This window comes from Pollicipes pollicipes, unplaced genomic scaffold (genome assembly GCF_011947565.3).
Source record: "Pollicipes pollicipes isolate AB1234 unplaced genomic scaffold, Ppol_2.1 Scaffold_6686;HRSCAF=7923_pilon_pilon_pilon, whole genome shotgun sequence".
NCBI lineage: Eukaryota > Metazoa > Arthropoda > Thecostraca > Pollicipedomorpha > Pollicipedidae > Pollicipes > Pollicipes pollicipes.
In genome coordinates, this window is record NW_023596921.1 from 10918451 (window position 1) to 10939504 (window position 21054).

At 52.8% G+C, this 21054-nt stretch overlaps 1 protein-coding gene across 1 annotated transcript; it reads left to right on the plus strand.

The window, feature by feature from the left end:
- Positions 1 to 1236: 1236 nt before the first annotated feature.
- On the plus strand, positions 1237 to 18882 carry LOC119107461 (uncharacterized). Its single transcript, XM_037230904.1, has 8 exons — positions 1237 to 1332; positions 13123 to 13197; positions 15625 to 15807; positions 16264 to 16550; positions 16617 to 17198; positions 17713 to 18081; positions 18190 to 18564; positions 18691 to 18882. The coding sequence occupies exons 1-8, from the start codon at positions 1263 to 1265 to the stop codon at positions 18880 to 18882; spliced, it is 2133 nt and encodes a 710-aa protein (XP_037086799.1). The 5' UTR covers positions 1237 to 1262.
- The last annotated feature ends 2172 nt before the right edge of the window (positions 18883 to 21054 follow it).

The window sequence follows — 21054 nt, forward strand, 5'->3', positions numbered from 1 at the left end:
CAACCCAATTTCCCCCGCAGAAAACTGGCACAGCCAGCAGCAGATGCAAACGCGCCCGGCCGGGCAGCACTCCAACAGGGGCGTGAGTCAGCCCCGCATAAACAATCAGCTGGCTACTCTCCCACGCCATGGCTTCCATCTGTCGCCGGGTTTCACCGGGGGTGACCGGACCAGGAGCTACACCTGTCCTCACCGCCGGCCAGCGAGCGCGGTGAAACCGGAGCCGCGTCTTGATTTGCGTTCGCCGCCGCCCGCCCGCCATAAACAGGGCAGGACCGCGCGCTCCCCGGGTCACGAGTCACGTGACCTCTTCACCCGACAGCGGCCAATTCGTGAAGGAGTACGCGGGGGGGAGATATGGATCGGCGGGAGAAAGTGATACGCTTGTTATGCCGGGACAGCGGAATCGGATCCGTTGACCATCTGCCTTTAAGGTTTGATGTTTGTTTTACTCTCCCATGGAGAGCAAGTGTTTAAGAAATCACTTATCACCAACCGCCTACTTGGCTACCTTCCAACATGAGTACAGCCACGCTAGCAGATGTAGTAGTCGGCGCCCTGCAATGGTCTGGTGGCCGGAATCTTGCTTCCTAAGATGCGTATTTTATGGAACAGTGCTTCTGATGGATTTTGGTACCGCTTCATTTGCGGGATCTTTAGAGCCGAGCTGATTAGATTCCTTTCTAAATTTAACATGTGGTGGATGGATTAAATGTGTCGTAATTGAGTGAGGGGAGGTGTCTGTTGTCACCTATACAACAGATGGCATCATTTCTCTCAGATGATACGGATGCGTTTACGAAGCATGCACGGCTAACTTGGGGCGACTACACATGCAACTGTTTGTCATGGAAAGATGAAAACTTCTGGGGTAAAAAGGATGGTGGCAAATGACGCAACCGAATATTCCGGCGAGAGAAGAAAAACATGGATTAAATGAAATGCACACATGTTGAACTCACATACACACGCATACTCATGCTGTATTTCTATCTGAACCAATGTTTATTAGTCACATTCGTGAATTCACATCAGGCACCTGCTGAAGATTGCCAGAAGCTTCGTATCTCGTCACCGGAGATTGTTCTTGGTCATTTTCTCCCAATCATTGCCTGCGGCTCCTGCGCTTTCCGACAAGTTTCTCCAGAACCCGAGCACCCCGGTAATTTTCATTGAGCAATCGACCCCAGCGCCATACACAATCTGCAGTTGAAGACGTTCCACTGTTTCAGGCGGCGAGATAGCTCGCGAAGCTGCTCAGGATGACGCCCGCACTGAGGTCAGCGCTTGTACTGGCGCTCGCTCTCTGCGCCTCTGGACAGGAGGTAGAAGGTGAGTCCTAGAACATGAGGAGCGTGGCCTTGCCTGGTGAAAGTAGCGCAGGCTTTCATTAACTCGGTGAAAAAACCTCGCGGCAACAGGAAAACCAGTCCGCTTGTAATTAATAAGTCAATAGTACGACAATCAAGAAACTGCTTATTTTATTTCACAACTATGCTAAAAATGAAAGGCACGTTACAGCGACGTTGGAAAATAATTCTGGTGTACACAAGCATTCATCAACACTTCTCGTCCGAACTGAAGCAGCGACTGTTCCGAGCCACGCATGCGTTTAACGAATTGTATCATTCATCGGTAAGCTACAATGCGCCGATCTCTCAGTTACGGATTTAAGATTTAGGATGGAGGTCGATACACATATAGAGCACATGCACAACACTCGGTGCGCGCAGCATAAGAAATGCAGATTGAAATGATAAAGTGCAAGATAACTTGCATGGAATGCTGTGATTACCAGTAATAGTTCTTTATTTGATGTTTGGGTAAAATCAAACTTCGTCAGATCGATCGAGTTTGTCCTTCACTTTGATGATATTTGGTGCAGATAGAGCAGCCCGTGAAAGACTGTCACGCAACGTTTTGTAGCCCTAGGTGACCTCTGGAGTCGGGGCCAGAGATTATTTCGTGCCCTCATTTTCTCCGATCAAACAGTTTGGATTCTCCGTAAGCTTGTACAGAGCTAACTTGCTCAGAAGAAATTCCATTGTTGTACACATCTCATGCATTTTTAAAGTGTGTAAGGATTGTCTTATGTAATGCTGATCTAACCTTTGACCTGATGAGGGATGCTGCACATTTTTAGTCTCAGTTACTTTTTACAGGCCTATCGCTTTGATTTCCACACCAATTGTCTGGGCAAAATGAAAACTTAGTTACGTGCTGGGCATTGTAACTGCTGATATTTGCCTTATTTATTTTTCCCTCTGGAAATTTACAAATTTGACCTTCCGGTTTCCATACCACGTCAAATAGAAGCATAATTTAAATTCCGTAAGGAAGTCTCGGGGGGCTTACAACATTCCTCGCACCAAAAATAATCATATTTCAGATGGATGGATCGGTGGATCCACTAGATTAGGCTTGGTGTAGTCGAGTTCAGTCGCATTTGATACAAACGTTTTGTTGTCTATCTACAAGAAATCTCTATATGTAAGTTCACCCAAATTACGATTATATAAAGGTGAACGGTAAAGATCATTGCAGGTCATAGTTACTCTGGTCCTGAATAATGCTCACCTTAAGAAAGGAGTGAGGTGGGTTCATAATATTTTCGAGTTGTTTACGTGGCCGTTAAAACATTCGCTTTTTTTTGTTTGTTTCCTTTTCATTCCTTGAGTGGGATGATTTTCAAAGCCTTGTACGACAAGCTTGAGCGCATTGATGACGCATTGTCACGCAAGCGTTGCGTGAATGTGCTTTTGTTGATGTATCATCTTGCCAGCCGCTTCAGTTGCCTGGCGCACTCTATCTCCGATGCGCCTTATTAAAACTAAAAGAAGTCGGAGCCGAAACTCGTTATGCCAGCTATCTGATGCAAGTTTTCATGTGGAGTCACTGAACTCAACTCAACAGCACATCTGAAGTGTGGAAAGAAGAATGCCGTTGGGTGCAAACCTATCGTCCCTGGATTTCCAAGGTCAATAATCAACTTAACGTAATTCAATCCATAAAGCGATATCATAGACATAAACACTACCACACTGTAAAGCCATCAGTGCTGCCACGAACATTTTGTCAATTGGGGATGTTATGAACGAATGATGGCTCCTTTAGCTCCCACGTAGAGGGGAGGGGGCAATCCTTGTTGCGCCATTGGCCCCGAGCGCCAACACGGCCTCTGTAGCCACTGGTGCTCCATGACTGGGCACGCGAACACGTTCGTGACAGCACATTTATCAGCTGAAAAATAATTGTCAGTTTGCCGGCAGATGTTGTGCACTCTAGCTCTCATCACATTTGCCCTGTGCTTCTAAAACTGCGTTCCAAAATAATTTCATTGAGAACACCATGGTGAACGATGGCCGACGGACGGCTTATCTCTGTTTCGCGTGGTACCCACTACTACGCAACGCTCCAACGTCGTTCTCCGGAAGACGTTCTCAAATGTTCCCACCGTGGAGCATCCGCTAACTTTTTTACACGTAACGCATGGTTGAGGCCAGCTCTTCAGACTCATAAGTTAGGGACATGTAACCTCAAGTATGACGCGCTCTGACAAAGCCTGGGACAAGCAACCAACCCATTCCAGCATGATAGTACTAGACAATGTATTTCCCTCCCACGCTGGCACGTCCTCCCTGCGCCGACGTGAGCACCCGACATTCCACCAGAGCCCGGACCGCATGCTGACCCGGCATGCAAGCCCAGCTGGTCCCGCCTGACTGACCTTGCGGTCTGCCGGGTCAACCATCCGGCGCGGAGGGCTGCGATCTCACGCTGGCGGTCCGGGTGGCGGCGGGCGCGCCAGCTTTGCGCCGCGTCACCGCCGCGCCGCCCGCGCCGCGCCGCCCGCGCACCCGGCACCAGGTGCCGTGGCTTTATCCGCCGCTGGTATGTTGATTGGAGCCCGACGGAGGCTATTGATGCACGTGCCGGCGGCCGTGGCCCGTGACCCCCGGGGCGTGCTCGGCGCCGGAAGGCCGCCCCGTGCCTACAGTTGACCTCTCTCGGCGCCGCCCACGTCGCACGCGACGGCCCCGGGCGGGGTGCGTAGCTTCAGCCGGTGCCGTCGGGCAGCGCCGGGTGGCAGAGGCTGGCACGAGGCGCAGGGTCACAGCCAAGGGGGAGGGGGGGGGGGGGCGCTGCAACGAACTGGTCACGGCTCAGACACGGCCTGGATGCGTGGTTGAGAATTAATAGGAAAGTCAGATGGAGCTGGGAATCCGCGATTTAAACAAATCGAATATTAGGCCCGTGGAGTGAACTACATATTCTGGACCAAAAGTGATCAGAGAATCGCTATTCCCCGCCCACAGGCCCCACGCAGAGGTCTTGAGCGACACCGGAACGTATCGGGTTCTGGTGTCAGACTGTCTACTGTCAGGATGTGGCGATTACGACTGTCATTCCAACGGAATGTCTTTAGGAGAACGTTCCATGTATCCAAAACTTTCCGTGTTTCGTTGACAGACAGTCAGAGTCAACCGTCTCGATCCAGCCCGCAGCGTTGACCATTCGGAAGTTACTGAAGTGCCAGGTGTTCTGCGGCACGGAACTGACGGACCTACCATACGTGTCCCGACGGTCTTGAATCGCTGTCATTGTGAGCCATGTGGAACCCACTGTCATGGCTCTGATTAGATCCGTGCATAATTGGATCAGGAAAACCGTGTTCCATCACGCCACGTGCCTTCCCAAATATACCGTGATGGCGGATACATACTCGCTCAGGCCTCGAGCAGTGAAAGAAGTTGCAACTTCACTTGCTCGTTTTGTATTTTCAGTCTGGTCATGCAACTGTAGCGTGCTGCTGTTGATGCCGCTGAATAAACAGTTCTTGGAATAACTTAAAGGGCCGCTGAGGACTTCTAGCAAAACAAGTAGCGATTTTCCAGTTTATTCATTCAATATAAATTGGCTGATTTTATGAGCCTGTAGAATGTCTGAATCGTATTCCGTGAATGCAATGTGGACCAATAATAATGCTACAAATAGAAGAGTTCTGTTTTGGCACTCAGATTGCATGCGATTTGAGCATTTGCGCCTGTCTTGGTGCACAAGTGGATTTTTGGACGATCATTGCTGGACGCCTCTGGAATATACAGCGTGCTGTTTTTGTGAGCGAGGCGGGTCCGACCTCAGGTAAACACGCGGATTATCTGGGGCGCTATGCGAAAGCGCACAAACAGTGTACCACCGGGTGTGCTCTCCGCCGGTGTAGCACGCTCGGAATGTGTTTGCGCTCTCGTGGTGGCGCAGCGTCCAAACACGACGCTGCGCCGCACCTGCTTGTCAGCTCAAAGCCCCGACGATCGCATGTGATGTATTACTTCGCTCACTTCACCCCTAGCCGTGCCCGCATTGAGTCCGTTTTACCACTCTGATTTGAAGGAAGATAGCATTTTGGTAGCAGCACGGTCGATGTTCTCTGTAAATCACGAGCGAAAACCCGCTTTGTTAATGTTTATTAGGTTATGCAAAGATTGTGATCCGTTGCTCAACACTATTTTTGATATGAGATTTATGAGTGGTCTCGTTCAGCTTCCATTGGACCACACGAAATGCTGAGATAAATATTGCAGCTTATAACCTGGCCAACGGAGCTTTCAGTAATTAACAGCCACTCAAACATAGGTAAATACTTTTGATAGCCGATGCTATCATCTTCGCTGTTACCGCGGTACCCTGTCTGAAATAACGAATCAAACCAATAGTACGCTGCTTTTCACTAATTACGATATCGCACACGCTATTTAACACGTCACTGATTGGTGCTTGATCCAGTGAGAAGATCGTATCAAAATTGCCCCGCTAATCGGCTCGTACGTGTGTGGTAACACGAAGGAAAGTGACGTCGGTGCCACTCTAGATCGGAAGTGATATCTCTCCCGCGTGTCGGATAGGAGCGATATACCGACGTAGCACGCGGCAGTATAACAGCGCGAGTCGTGCCAGCCGCCCGCCTGATGGCGACAGAAGCGGTTATGCACATGTTAGTTACGGAGCGGACCGTTTCTTTTTGATTTAGTAGGCATAACGGATCGGGCGCTTGTGTAACATCACGTTTCATGAGATAACCAGGCTCCAACCGCACACCGTGCAGTGACAGTGTAGTAAGGGCGACACGGCGTGGAGCCAAGTGGCAGAGTGCCGCGCGCTGTCTTGCAGCCGCCATTCGGACTCGGGGTCGTGTAGCGAAAACCGCGGAATGAATTTTAATCGGTGAAGTGTAGGCGCTTTTGGGGAGGTGATAGAAGTTGTGCTGTATAAATTACACACATGTTTCGAGAAAACAGCGTGTCAAGAAAGATGTTTTTTGTATTTTTGTGTGTTTGTGTTTGTGTTTTTAATATCCAGAAAAACGACAGCAATTATTCTAACATGATGTGAACACGAACTCAGCCAGTCGTGGAACTGTAATCAGCGACGGTGATATAAAAAATGAAGGCTCAGCTTATCACCGGATCATAGTGTAGCATTCTTCTAAGTCCAACGAAGACACCAAAGCATTGCTTTAAAAATACCAAGATACCAACGATCTTCGGCTAAAGCTCGATAACAAGGTTGCACCCCATCCACTGAGCGCTAAAGTGACCACCGTGTTCGCTGATGCTCCGCAAAGGGTGCGCGATTAAGTGCGTTGTGTCCCCTTAAACAAATGAAAGACCAAAACTCAGTAACGACTGGAAAGCTGCGCAAGTCTACGCCAGGCTCATCGCCTACGCTTGCACGTACGGTAAACAACGCCTCGCGCGGCACCATGCCACATTCCCGTTTCCTGGCCGAGACATCCGACGCCGCGCTCCGAATTAGCGTCGGCGGCCCGCGCCCGTCCCGGGTCAGATCAGAGGTCACGACCTGCGGTGGCCAGGCGGTGTGGCAACAGCCCGGGGTCGGTGCGGTTTCACTTTTCTCCGGCTGGAAACTGTGCGTGAGACTGGACGCTGGTCGGCCGGCCGCTAATGGCGACCGGACGGGCACCGGGAAGAAGTGATCGGACAATGCTGACGGATAGCCGGCCGCGTGGATGCCCAGCGCAGACAGGCTGGATTGGAAGGCGGCGAGTGGCGAAGGGTGAGAGCGATGTTTTTTTATTAAGTCCTCTCTGTTCTTTTTGGAGTTTCTTCAGAGGTCTAACTGCATTTGCATGATAAGGGATAGAGGGGAGAAACTTGCTGTTTAAGGAATAAGGACGAAAATTTATTACCAACTTCGTTAAGTTTCATTTCCGTTAACCCAACGCATCTAACTGCATTTGCATAACACTGAATGATAGATAGTCTACCGAGTGACGCAATCTAAAAAAGTCACCCACACCGGATCGTTAATAACGTTTCAAGAAGCTTGCGTGTCATTGTGCGAAAAACTGAACGGTTTGATAGGTCATTTCGATTTATTACTTTGCCATCTGTAATGTCGAGCAATTTGTAGGTTTCAGTTATCAGCCAACGATATACATTTCCCAGCATTAACGAGAATTGTAAGAACGTAACAGCGGCAAACAGTAGTGACAGCAACATTCAAGATCATGCTCTCCTCTCTATTCACTACACGACCATTGACAGCGGTTTCGCCTCGTCATGCATCCTGTTTTCTGTGTCGCCGTTGTCTGCCGCTGTAGCTGGACCGCTCCGAGACGTTTCCAACTGGGGCGCAGCCGCGTGCCTTTCGGTGCCGACAGAAGCTGTCGGGGCATCTCAGCCAGATGGAAGGCGAGGCCCGGCATCGCTGAACGGGTGACCCACACTCACCGCCAGACGGCCGGCCGCTAGTTCTGGCAGCAGGTGTCGGTTGCCGGCGTCACTGGGAGCAGACTAGCGCCAGGGCGGATTGCTCTAGGGCGAGGAAGACGTCGTCTGGAGAGGAGTTGCCGAGGCGGGAGACTGAGTGATGTCAGATAAAAAGAGCTATTGTTGCCAAACAAGGAAGTCAATGCTGTATAAAGTATAAGTTAAGGTTATGAGGGAATGAAAAAAGCACGCGGAAATCTCTAGCTAAGCAGGATCATGTTTCCAGGAACGACTGTTATAGGAAAATCCCAATGTGGCGAGGAGAGAAGCTCATGCACTAAAAAACGGGTTGATGTTGTCTTGCCGTATAATGAATGTGTAGTGTAGATCTGCAGTAATGGAGTGCTTCTAAATCGGCTAAAGGAGCTGACCAAGCCTTAGATGGCGAGACCGAATGACTAGTCAGAGGGTTGGCTTTTCTGGTATTTGCTCAAATTGTATTTGCTGTTTGGAGTGTGAGGAGCATAATTACGAAAGTTGAGGACCCTACTATTGTGTCTGCAGCTGCAGTCCGCGAAAGAGAGCAGCGGAGGAAGGGAGACACCATTGAAATGCCGATAGGTGTTCTCTTGGACGGCGATAGAGGACGTCTTATGCTATCTACTATGTTATATGAGACAGATTGTATCTCGTTAAGTGGTGTAATTTGATCCTCGTGATTATGCACCGAAAAGAAGCAGCCACTTAGCAGGCAGGATTTATTTGTCTCATTGTGGCATATGCTGCACACCACACAGCCTCATTTAGTCCATTGTGCGGTTATGTACGATTGTCAGCCTCAGATGCTGTGACCCTGGGCTGATGTGTGGCAGACCGTAAAAGTCGGAATGGGGTGGGAAGTTTTACCCTTGAGGTTCTCACCAGACAACCCACCACATGGTATCCTGCCTTTTTATGCCACAACAACGTGCTCTTATTACCGGCTGACCGAGTTTTCTATATCGAACGTTTTTTTAGACGCCCAGCCGGCCACGGTCCTTTCCCTTCGTTCAGACAAGGCTAAGTAAACAGCCAGAACAGCCGCTCCACAGGATCGTGAGGCTCAATTTTAAGGCCGTCGTGCCGTTCTCACGCTGTCCCCGCCGCAACTTCGAGTCCCTCACAAAACACACCAGCCGACAACCACCGCATAATGAACGTTCCGCTCTGGAATACCCGTCCACCTAGAACCGTGTCATGTGCGACCGGGAGCCGAGAGGGCGTGTAGGTGGGAGGGAGGGGGGGGGGGGGGGGGGGGGAGTGATTCGCGTGTCGCGCCGGTCCATAAAGTGGCGAAACAGGCGACTGCTGGGGTCAAATGGCCGGACGCGACGGGGGCGGCCGCGCGATGACCTTGCTGCCACAGGCCATTCGCGCGCCGCTGACTTTTGTGGGCCTGCGCTAAGGTCATCGGCCGCCCTGACCCGACACAGGGCGTGGTCACAAGGTCAGGCGGTGCCGCAGGCACGCCGGACGTGGGGGGGGGCGGCCACGGCACGAGCGCCGCCGTCTAATTCCGCTTTAGCGGGGGGGGGGGGGGTGGGGGAGCAGGGGTTATACATACCACCGGGAGTGTAACGCCATTCCAGTGCTGCCTACTTGCGCCATCGTACCAGCTGAGGCGGAAATGAACGATGAGATCACCAATTTTAGAGGTGATTCACTCTTGGGTGATCGCTCATCCTTATTAGCTGCGATTGGGGCGGAGCCTGGTGCCGGGCTGAGGCGTCTTACAGGGGCGTGGTGTGCCTGCAACCCCCATATTTGACGCAACTGCGTCAGCCGGCAGCGAATCGTTGGCAGGTGGCTGAAAGAAGTTTACGTAAATGATTCCACACAGGTGGACGGGGTCGTGAGTCAAAGATCAATCATTGATATACTAGCTCTGCGCGGATGTCGACACATGCGGATCTAGACCCCTCGCAGGTGGCGTTATCGCCTTCCCCGCCGCCCGCTGGCGCCTACTTTGACAGTCTCGCGGTCGAGGTGCGGCCAGGTGCGGGGTTTTGAGAGTCTTAGCTGCCGGCCTCGCCCCTCAACCCGGCGAGACACGGCTCGCTGTTTTAGGCCGGTACGAGTTTGAATGGCTGGGACAGTTGGTGACTACGGCGATTGGCAAAAAAAAGTATTCCCTAAATGGGCTCAGGGTCATGGCTCGTGTCTGTTATGTAGCCTGATCGGTGGTGCTAAAACGTGCTGGCCCAATGTCAGTCGCGTTCACATAACTGTTGGTGCGACGCTTGGTGGCTGGAATTGGGACACAACGAATGTCGAGGTAAAGTAAAGTGATAGTGTCGATGTGATACGCGCATGCATGGTCGAAACAGTTGCATGCTCTTTCGCCTTTCCCACAGAGACTACTCAGCAGCCACCAACACGGAGATGATCCAGCTCCAGGGGTGCAGTGTCCTAAAACAAGTTTGTGAGAGAGGCTGCGCAGCGAAAAATGACAAAATCTTCCCACGAAATTTTACCAAAAAGTTGTTTTTCTTCTCAGATTTGATTCACCTCCTTCTCAAAGCTGGGGGGGGGGGGATGGGCTGGAGCACCTCGACTGAATAGGAAACTACATCCCTGCCCGGCCCCCTCCATCCGGAAGGAGGGAGGGACGCCAGGTCTCCAGAGATATCCCAAGTGACGACGTGACAGTCCTGTTTCCAACGCTCGCTCGTAGCTAAAATTCGGCCTACCTCAATCAATAACGCCCATGATAAATGCACACAATGCCTGAACAACTTCCAGACTTTACTCTTCGAATGATCCTATCTAAGACACGTCTAATTGCGGGCAAGGTCTGATATCTAAACAGCATGCATACCCACTTCGCCCACCTCGCTCTGATAAGCAGCAGCCTCTGGCATGAAAACAATCGGGCACAGGGCCCTTTTTAAGCCCGCACAAACACACGTAACGCTGTGTTAGGCTGCCACCATTCGTTTTCGCACCGGGTGGAGGAGCCACAAACCTGCATCAACATGGCGCGTGAGGTGGCGCACGCGAGCGAACGAAGCGGCGATCGAGGCGCGTGCGCAAACAGCATGAGAACCGTAATGTTGTTGCTGCTGCTGGGCACCGTTACACGATCAACAGATGAGGCATCACACCGGCTGTTTTGCTTGCGGTATCCGGCCATCTGGCGACGGCGCTCTCGAGACAAAAAGAAGACGGACAAGACGAGAGCGTTCTGCTTGGCTATGAGGGCGTGGGCAGGGCTCACGCGCCCGAGGTGTCGTGGTTTGCGCGGCCCGTTTTTTGCTCGGCCGGTCCAGACAGCAGACGCCCTTGCCTGCTCCGGACTCCGTGCCGGCAGCCCGAGCCCACGCTTGCCGTGAAGGTGGAGGAGGCACGACGGCAGCTTTGCCTCTTCGTGATTGTCGGAGCTGACGCGGCAATTTCCTGCCAAATTCCCGCGGATGTCTACGGCATTCAATGGCTCATCAGCAACGCCAGGGAGGACCCATCAGCCGCCCGCCATTGTGTTAGCAAACAAGCGGCGGCGTAGGGCGCGGGTCAGCGGCCCGTCAGCCTTGGCGGCGGCGTCCCCACAATGGACAGGCCGAGCTTGGTCAGCCCGAGGAGGGTACCACCGCCACACCTTCGGTCGGGCACGGCAGCCGGGAGAGGGGGGGGGGGGGGGGGGGGCGGTGCGCGGGAGAGCGACCGGCCGGAAATATCGAGGCTGAGACGTCGTGAGGAGGGTGTGGGGACCGGCTGCGGCGGCGGCGTCGCAGGTGCGAGTCCTGGGAGACAGAAACCGCACACGCCGAGCCGGTCTGATGCACGCGCAGAGGCTGAAGGGACCATGGAGCGGTGATGATGCGTGGAGCCGGAGACCCGCTGCCGGCCACGCCCCATGCGACAGGCGCTAACGGAAACCAGCCAGAGTTGCGCAAGAGATGTTTTCGCTTCTGTTTTCTCACGGGAGGTGGTGGATATGACACTGCATCCAATGGATTAAGTCCAATGTGAAATTGCAAAAGAGAGAAGTTTATGCATAGCGTGAGTGCACGTGAGGTTGCTGTTATTTGGGATCTGAGCGTCACTCTACCAGTGCTACATGACAACAAACGAGGTAAATTTAGCAACGACAAAACCCAAACAAACATGGAGCCTCTCCGTCAAATGCAGTGCAGACAAGCAAATGTAAGAGGTGTCTGTAGTCGTGCTGACGCTAGATATATTTTCTATAAGCGTTAACTTTCATAACAGGCCATCAAGCCCAGATAGCGCTGCGAGTTCCGGGCAAGGCCACAACACACCAAGTATGGCTGACGTGTCATTGTTGACCAAGATACACCACATGTCAAGCGAGTGACATCATTATCAGACCATCGGTTGCGATCAGATAAGACGTAGATACTTAAGTGTAAGGTCCCCTGAGGTAAATTTCATAGCGGGTAGCGATGACGTCAAGTTTACCCCCCCACCCCCCTCCCCCCAGTCAGTAAATGATAGTGCTATAGTATTATTGGGACATCGCACCATGCATCGATATTTAGTTATGTTGAGGAGCAGCTCCACTAATTGAGCCCTGATGAGAGGGCCGTTTGCACTAACGTGACGAATGGGACCATGCTGCACCAACGTGACCATGAAATATACTATGAGTTGGCCGTATAACAGAAACATCATGCAACTGATGGCAATGCCCCTTATTAGGTCATTTAGAACACCAGAAGCCAGTTTCTCAAAACAGAAATTCGTAGATTTGTTGCGTAAATCGTACATGTTTAGCGTATAATCGTATAATTTAGTTTCTCAAAGCAAAAATACGCAACTTGCAACTACAATCTACGACACTAAATAAAAACACAGAAAAAGTACAATTTACGACACAAATACACGCAAACAATCTTGCATGAGGTTCTCAAAGCCAAGAACAAATGCACGACAGAGCTTAATTCTGACAAGACCTTGATGAACTTGGCAATGCAATCATTGAAAGCATTTGTGTCGTAGATTCTAATATTGAACTTAGGATTGTTGCTTATTGAAAGACAAATTGCTGAAGAAACAAGCCTAAACGTGGGTAGGACGGCAAAATGAAACTGAGAGGATTTTCTCAAGCCGGCCAGATCGTCAAAGGTTGCGAAACCAGCAAGCTGCATAGTGTCACACATTGGACACATTGAATACATACACTCGATTGGCCTTTGTATGAAGTGTTTGCCACTTCACACAAAGGCTGGCTACGTTAAGCATAACGTTAGAAATACCAAGGAATGTTTGCCGCAGTTTTCAGACGGTGTTTAAGGCTACTAACCCGACCATCGGATGCTGCTGTGTCAGAAATGATGCTTGATGAGCGTCATAATGGTACAAATTCAACACTAACGACGTGTGATTGTTTCAGACGCTCGAGCGCCGAAGGCTGTTGCTAAGCTGAATACGCTGGTTATTGGCCCAGATCACTTCGAGCCCGTCAGTGGTAAGTCCTGCCCTCCATTTCGTAAAAGGTGATGTCTATGGAAATGAGCCAGTGCGACTTATCACTCAAGACGTTTGTGTTGCGAGTACATCGATGCAGACATAAATTCAAACAGAGCGCGATTGCGACGTTTGTTATCCAGTTAAAACTCAGTTGCGACGAATTGCCCTTGTTGTTTCGAGCATCCTGCGCTACCTAAACTCTTCGTGTCATTACGACATGAATGACGGTCCGCCCTCTGCTGACTTTGATCTTAATATCTCGACGTTTCGAATGCAACCAAGCTTACATCCGAATCAATTACATAAAAGATATGTTATATGTTACATCCGCATCCAATGTGGCCACGAATGTGGCAGAAGTATCTGGCTAGATATTACCATGTTTGCTGTCTCGATTTCTTCGCCTAATTTGCTGTTGATCAGCTTATCATATCAGGCACACCAGTTTCAAAAGCTGTCATTTTCACCTTGTGCGAGACGTGTTTACGGACGCCATACAGCACACGCTCGGAGTAGAACCCTGACGGGTCTGACAGCATAAACTGCTTATGTATATGTTTGCCATAACTCGTAACGGTGTGCAGGGTAGGTATCACGCGTCGCACGCAGCTTGTTTGCTTGCCTTTTGTTCATTTGTGGTGTTGTGTTTCGCTGGACATAGAGAAAAGCGCCCCTGCAATCCATAAAGTGTGTGGAGGGGGGGGGGGGGGGGGGGGCGGGGGCTAGTAAGCAGAACCAGACTCCCGTCGATCACAGCTAAATTACAACGCTGCACCTACCCTGAGCCACTGCTGATTTGCACCTGAGCACCATCGGCTACTCAGCTGCGCACGTATTGGCTGCGTTTGGTGAGCCTCGGTGCGTATTGCGTGTCAATATGGCGTGATGCGGGTCCGCACGCCCAGAGTCTTGCTCACGTCCGGCGGAGCGGCCGACGGTGATGTGTGAGGGTGCGGTGATGTGGGAGGGTGCGGTGGCGTGTTAATCTGATGGCTCGCACCTGGGCCGGATCTTGCGTTCAAAGGCAAGTAGGCCAAAGGGACGTTTCATGGCAACCGAAGGGTTTCGTCTTCAGTCTCGCGGGATTTCGATGCATATTCTGTTGGCCATCCGTCTCCCCTTTTTACGCCGCGTTCTTTTAGCCAACCGTTCATATTTTACGCCAATGCCATTTCGGTTAGATTTGGCTTGATCGCCCACTTAGGGGACGGTCCCGCGTGACCTGTGTCCATTGAAGCGTGGCGTTTAAAGACCAGCGTTTCAACGTAACGAACCCAGGCTTATGGCGTACAAACAACAATTTTGTCAATTCCTACATGGGTTGAAATTGTGAAGCTGCTTTCAGAAATCATATTTTTTGTCTGAATCACTAAACATACCTGTGGGCTTTGACAGGCCTCCATTAGTCTTTTTAAAGATTTTAAAGATCTGTAGCGTTTGTACCATCAACACCATTTGTTGATCGCTCATGCTTGTCATCTTCAGAAAAAAACATGGCACTCGTTTTCAACACATGGGATGGGCTAAATGCAGCCTAACTGAATATTACAGGCGTCTTTGAGAGCGGCCAGAAGCGTCCCGTTGCGCTTTTGAAAGACCTAAATTGCCTGAAATTACTGTCAGTGATTGAAACCACTGGCGAAACATTCCGGAAGAGGCTGCCTGACGGGGATCGTGCCGCCGCCAATTGTTCCGCTTTTCTTGCTGGCCGAGTCAGCTCACAACGCCCAGCGCCTCAGACGAGTGCGTTAAACCGATCGCTGACCGGTATTGTGTCCGTTTCACATTCACTGGGCTGGATGGTGAGCGCATCTGTTCAAGAGAGAGAGAGAGAGAGAGAGAGAGAGAGAGAGAGAGAGAGAGAGAGGAGAGAGAGAGAGAGAGAGAGAGAAGAGAGAGAGAGAGAGAGAGAGAGAGAGAGGGGGGGGGGGTGAGACCAAGAACAGTTGCGGTGACAGCCGGCAAAACTTGTCTGTAAAACAGCCGGGGAAGCGAAACTCGCCGCGCTGGACAAACTGACGACCAAATGGTCATTTATTGGGGTCCCCGAAATGTAGGGACACTTCCTTCAATGTTGTCAATTTTCGACCTGAACATTGGGGGTCCCGAAATGTAGGGACACTTCCTTCAATGTGTCAATTTTCGACTATATTTACGTTTTTGATGATCGTGACAGCCTTTTCCTACCAAAATACCAGTGACGAAGAGAAAGGCCAATGGCACCCGCCAATCAGGACAAGGGTGAAACAAAGGCTTATTAGCATTGGCGTACACAAATTCACTTACCATGAAGCAATGCTGTCATCACCGGTAATATCCCAATCAAACAACCAGTTTCACTACACAGAAGCTCGACGCGCGTGACCCTGACCTCCAAGGGTTCCGCTGACCGGCAATTGACCTCTGACCTCGTGTGACCCGACAGCGACCCCGACCGTGACCCGGACGAAGCTCACCATCTCCTCGGAGCCGCTGGAGCCGGTCAGCCGACTGGTAGTGGACGCCGGTGCCGGCGATCTCTCCACCAAAACCATCTACGGCTTCCTCGACTTCATCACCACCGTTGGCGACACCGTCATGGTCTTCACGCCCGGCGCCAAAACGCAAGGTTTGTGGGGGACACCTCTGCACGGCCCTACCGAAACTACTGTGCGCTGGAGACGTCTGGAGTTAATGACAGAAAATCGTGGCGTTTAAGTAGTTAGAGGCCAGTTTGGCATGGCATTATGTCTGAGGAAACAACGAGTGAGCTGTGACGTGCAATGGGACGCTTTTTCTAGCGGGCGGTGAAAGGATGGCTTTGCGCGATTGCAAAACCCATGTTTTCCTGCCAACACCAGGGTGACACGTAAATTATCTAGTTGTGAGCAGAGTCAGACAGATACGATTGCATATTTTCACGCAACAGGCGTTTGGGTGCACGTCATCGTGCAGACGGCGAGCACATGGTCGATATGGCCGAACTGAATAGCAATGGCCGCAGCCGTCATACAAAACTTAACAGCAATTGGCGTAAGATTAAAAACGAGCACAGGGTGCAGCAACCAAACGTTTTCATCGGCAGGCGCTGAGGAGGCTGTGGCCCTTACCACCAAGCCGGCGTCGCCGGCCGCGCGCGGTCCGTCGCCGTCAGCGCACGGTGCCACGCATCGTCTCCACCTCCGCCACGGTGGCGAAGCCTCACCAGCCGGCCCCCTCCGCGGCACCGGCACCCTCCGTCGAGCCGACGCCCTCCCCGACGCCCCCCACCCGGCGCGGCCGACAAGAACCTGCTGTGGGCCAAGCTGCGGGACTCGCTCGCCAACCGACCGGCGTCCGTTCATCCTGCCGCAGCGGCGGCGCGGCCCGGCGCGCACGCCCACACCGGCGCTGCCGGCGGCGCCGCGCGCGCCCGCCTCTGCGCCGCTGCGTCGCGAGTTCCTGTCTGCCAGCCCGGCCAGCGTCGTGCCCGACACGGCGCCGGCGGCACTGCAGACGTCGGTGGTGGGCCTGCGGACCTCGGTGGTGGGACTGGTGACGGCCAGCGGCGGCACCGTGGTGTCGGGCGACCTCACCACCGTGCACACGACCAGCGTGATCGGCACCATGGTCGACGGCGAGTACACGCAGCTGCTGCAGTCGAGCAGCGTCATCTTCGCGGCGCCGCCCGTCTCGCCGACCGTCACGCGCGCCTCGTCCATCATCGAGGGTGCCGCCACGGAGTTCCCGCAGCTGCCGGCGCCGGTCGCCGAGCCCGAGGTTGCTGCCCCTCGAGCGGCTGTTCAGCTCACTGACGAGCCGGCGCCGGCCGCCAACCACGTCTCCTCGCTGCAGGAGCGCCTCAAGGCGCGCATGCAGGCGGCGCTGGACGTGCGACCCTCTCGCGAGGTGGCAGCACCCGAGCGGCGGCCCTTCACGCTCGGGTACGAGCCGGGACAGAGGGCGCGCGCGGCGCGTCCGTTCCGGCCCGAAATACCGCTACTGCCACGCCGCTCCTTCTCGACTCGCCAGAACAACAGCGTGAGTGGCCTCGCGTAGATGTTTTTGTCTGGCAATATTGTATGGGTCTTATATTATTTGTGACTACGTTTGCGCCATCGATGGCATTCACTCGCGGTGGGGAAGCTTGTGGTCATTAGCTGTTCGATTCTAAGCTCGATCATGCAGAAGACGTGCTTCTAATTTCATGATACACATCATGTTCCGTCCTCTGCTGCTGTCCCTGCCGCTAATAAACTTGCATATGTCCTGTTGTGAGTTATCTGACGTGTCTTGCCCTGCGTCTCTGACATATTCCACCCGGCGTCTCTGACGTGTCTCGTCCTGCGACTCTGACTGTCCATCCCTGCGTCCCTGACTGTCCCGCCCTGCGTCTCTGACTGTCTCGCCCGACGTCTCTGACGCGTCTCGCCCTGTGACTCTTGACTGTCGCACCCTGCGTCTCTGACGTGAGCTGCCCTGCGTCTCTGACATGTTCCGCCCGGCGTCTCTGACGCGTTCCGCCCGCGTCTCTGACGGTTCGTCCGCTCCACAGCGCCGTCTGTCGGCGGCCGAGCGACTCAAGCAGCGACTCCTGCAGCAGCGCGGCGAGGAGCCCGCTCCCGCTTCCCCGGATACGCCGGACACGCCGATCGCGCCGACAACGGCCCCCACCATCGACCCGTCCGCACCGATCGAGAGCGACGAGCTGCGCATCATCGCGGTCAACACGTACCGTCCGCAGGACGCCAGCGACTACTACTACGAGCTGACGACGCTGAAGACGATGCACCCCATCACCATCGGCCGCCACACCAACAGCAAGTGGCTGACCGCCACCAGGACGCGCACGGTGCACGTGCAACCGACGGCGCCGACGCGGACGACACCGCGGATCGCGGCCACGGCACTGCCGCTGAGTTTGGCCGGTGCTCCAGCGACGCCAGCGGAGAAGCACGGCGACGCAGTGATGCTGCCGGCGGTGCAGCTGGACCCGAGCGCGCCCAGCCTGCCGCTGCGCACCATGACCGAGACGTACAGCACGACGCAGCTGGTGCTTAAGTCGTCAGTGATCCCGCTGGTGATCGGCGACAACACGCAGGCCTTCACCATCACGCAGTCGTACCAGGTGACGCGGCTGGTGACGGCGCTGAAGACCATGCCGCCGATGGAGGTGTTCCGCACGGCGGCGCCGCCGGGCCTGGTGGACCGCGACCGGCCGCTGCTCGCTCAGTCGTCCGAGAACCAGGTGGACGCGCTCGGCGTGCCCGTACTGCGCGTGCCGCCGCCTGATGACCTCGCCGACATCGGACTTTTCGACGCTGACCGGCTGGAGGAACAAGAGAGCCCGGAACACTTCGGACTGCAGGCGGCGGCGACGGCGGCTCCGGCGGCGGCGACGCCAGCGCTGCCGCAGCTCGGCCAGCTGGGCGCGCTGGCACAGCTGACGCGGCTGTCGCCCCAGCAACTGGCCTACATGCAGCTGCTGGCGATGCTCGGGCAGCAGCAGCCGCTGGCGGCGGCGGCTGTGCAGCCGCAGCCGCGCGCTATGGTCACCTCATCGCCAGTGTTCGTCACGACGGTCGTGACGAGCACGCACTCGCGCGCCGTGGTGGTGACGTTCCGCGCCTCGCCCTCCACCGCCTACATCACGTCCACCAGCGTCTTCCCCACCGTGCTCACCTCGTACGTGACGTCAACGGTGCAGATGCCGGCGCTGGGGTAGCGTCGCGACGCCAGGTGAAGTGGAAGGGGAAGACCGGACTCAATGCGGCCGGGCGGCACGTTCAGTGTCATTGGGAGACGCTGGAGCGGCGGGTGAGCCGGGACCCTGCGGGAGCTCACAACATGGACAGTGGAGCTTCTTGTCAGAGATACGGCCACGCTGGGTGCAGGTTGGAGCCGTGCTTCGCTAGTAGTACAGGCAGCATTCTCCTGTGAGTGTGAACGTCGGCGGCGGGAGCAGCCTGTTGATCTACCACCGTCTAGTTGGTTGTCTGGATTTGACTGCCGCTGTTTTTAATGCTCCCAGACATGTTTATATGCAATGGTGTTATTTCTGCGTGATATTGATTATCAAGTCAAACTGCCTCGTCCAGCTTTCTCTCCTTGCTGCTTTCGCGCGGTGCTTGTCAGTGATTGCAGATGGGGTTATGGCTTCACTGCTGCGCAGTTTGTTAGTGTGCGTCGCGGTGGTTTAGAAAGACAGCGCGGTGATGCAAGGAAACCTGATAGGTTTATGATATGTCGGTGCAGCCAATACGAAACTAGATGTTTGCTTTAATGAGGAATGTGCTAGACGCTGTACAGAAAGGCGAACAACAATACAAAACAGATCGACTCATTTATGTTTGCAACAAAGTCATGAATTCTGGAAAAAACAGACCGAGGCACCTGACCCGACAAGCACAGCTGCATCTCATAGAGCAACACGTAATGATAACAACTGACTTCCAATTCCTAGAGAGTAGCTACTGAAACAGCTGATAAAGATGATTTACATTCATGTCACAAATATCTTATAATAAATTTTTCATGGTCTTCTTAAACGCGTAAAGGATTTTCTATTCGTGAATACACCTAACATCAGCAAGGCACCTTCATGTGTGAGGTCTGAACAGAACAGTTGAAAAATCGGGAACCGTAGGTGCTGGAAATTAGTAATTATAGCACAAGCGCATGCTAGAGCATGGATTTGAAATGCTTTGCACTCAAAGAAATCACACAGTGGTCATGTTAATTTGCAATTTCCCGCGTTCGGAAGCGTGGGAAGACAACAACAGGGAAGAGTAGTTTAGAAGAATCTGGCGCTATACTGACGCCAACCGATATCATACGTTAATCGGTGCGACCTCGCCTGCTGTGATGAGGTATGAACCACGTTTAAAAAGAAACGCAATTATCAACATCCAGTACTTACGTAATGAAAGCGTATTCTAAATCACACACCTACAAAGATGCATGCAATTTATTTCTTTGTGCCTCAGCAACCATAATATGTCTCAGCTCCAATAATACAGTTCACATAATCCAAAACAAAAAATACTAACAATCACTTTATTTTTGAATGCTGAAGTCGCTCTGTGACTTCATACAGTAAATCTGTTTTTTTTCCGAAACCAACTGCTGTTCATCGTTCTGACTACATTAGGCTCCGTTTTCATGTCAACGCTATATAGGTTTACTGTAGCAAAGACCATTTAGTTCTTAACAGAGACTAATCCTTATTTCTCAGAACGCGAGTAAGGCATTAAGCCTTATTCTTTTCGACAGTGTAAATCATAATATCATTACTAAATTACTCAGGTTCAGAACACAGGTGCGGGTTCTGCTCGCCCTGTCCGCGACCCGCGGAGTACAGGCTGCGCGCCAGCTCGTACCCCGCGGGACTCGCTGGAGCCTATACAAGAGCACGAGCGTCGCCACCAGAGGTCGGCCGAACAACCCCGGACCGCATCGACCAGCAGGCGACAGCATCAGTGCAACATCAGGAACGGTCTCAAGACGCTGTCCGAGCCGTGGACCGTGGATCAAGAGAAAGGCGCGTCACAACCGGCTATTCGAACAGTTTTTTTTTCGTCACATATCACCGAGTAGGTATTATATGCATGATAAGTGCATTCTTCGTAAATGCGGGTATTGTGTGTGTTCACTTCGTGTATGCGTGTGCGTCTGTCTGTGTGTACAATAAACCTGCAGTGGCATCAGCTCTGTTGCTTTCCAACGATGGTCTTTGCTGGGCTGCGAGGCGGGGACACCAGCAATAAATTCGGATTTTCTGAAGCTAATGATTGGCTAATGCTTTGTGCCCAGTGTAGAACCAATACAACTCCTGAGGTCTAAATATTCCATTAAATCGCAGTCATGTTGTATGTGACCATGTTAAGGCCGTCTAGAG

Excerpts from the sequence above, each read along its gene's own strand:
- LOC119107461 (XM_037230904.1), top strand. The coding sequence starts at position 1,263 with ATGACGCCCGCACTGAGGTCAGCGCTTGTACTGGCGCTCGCTCTCTGC. Across the intron at positions 1,333-13,122 it reads CTCTGGACAGGAGGTAGAAG|ACGCTCGAGCGCCGAAGGCT; the intron begins GTGAGTCCTAGA and ends TGATTGTTTCAG. Across the intron at positions 16,551-16,616 it reads AGCGGCGGCGCGGCCCGGCG|TTCCTGTCTGCCAGCCCGGC; the intron begins CGCACGCCCACA and ends CTGCGTCGCGAG.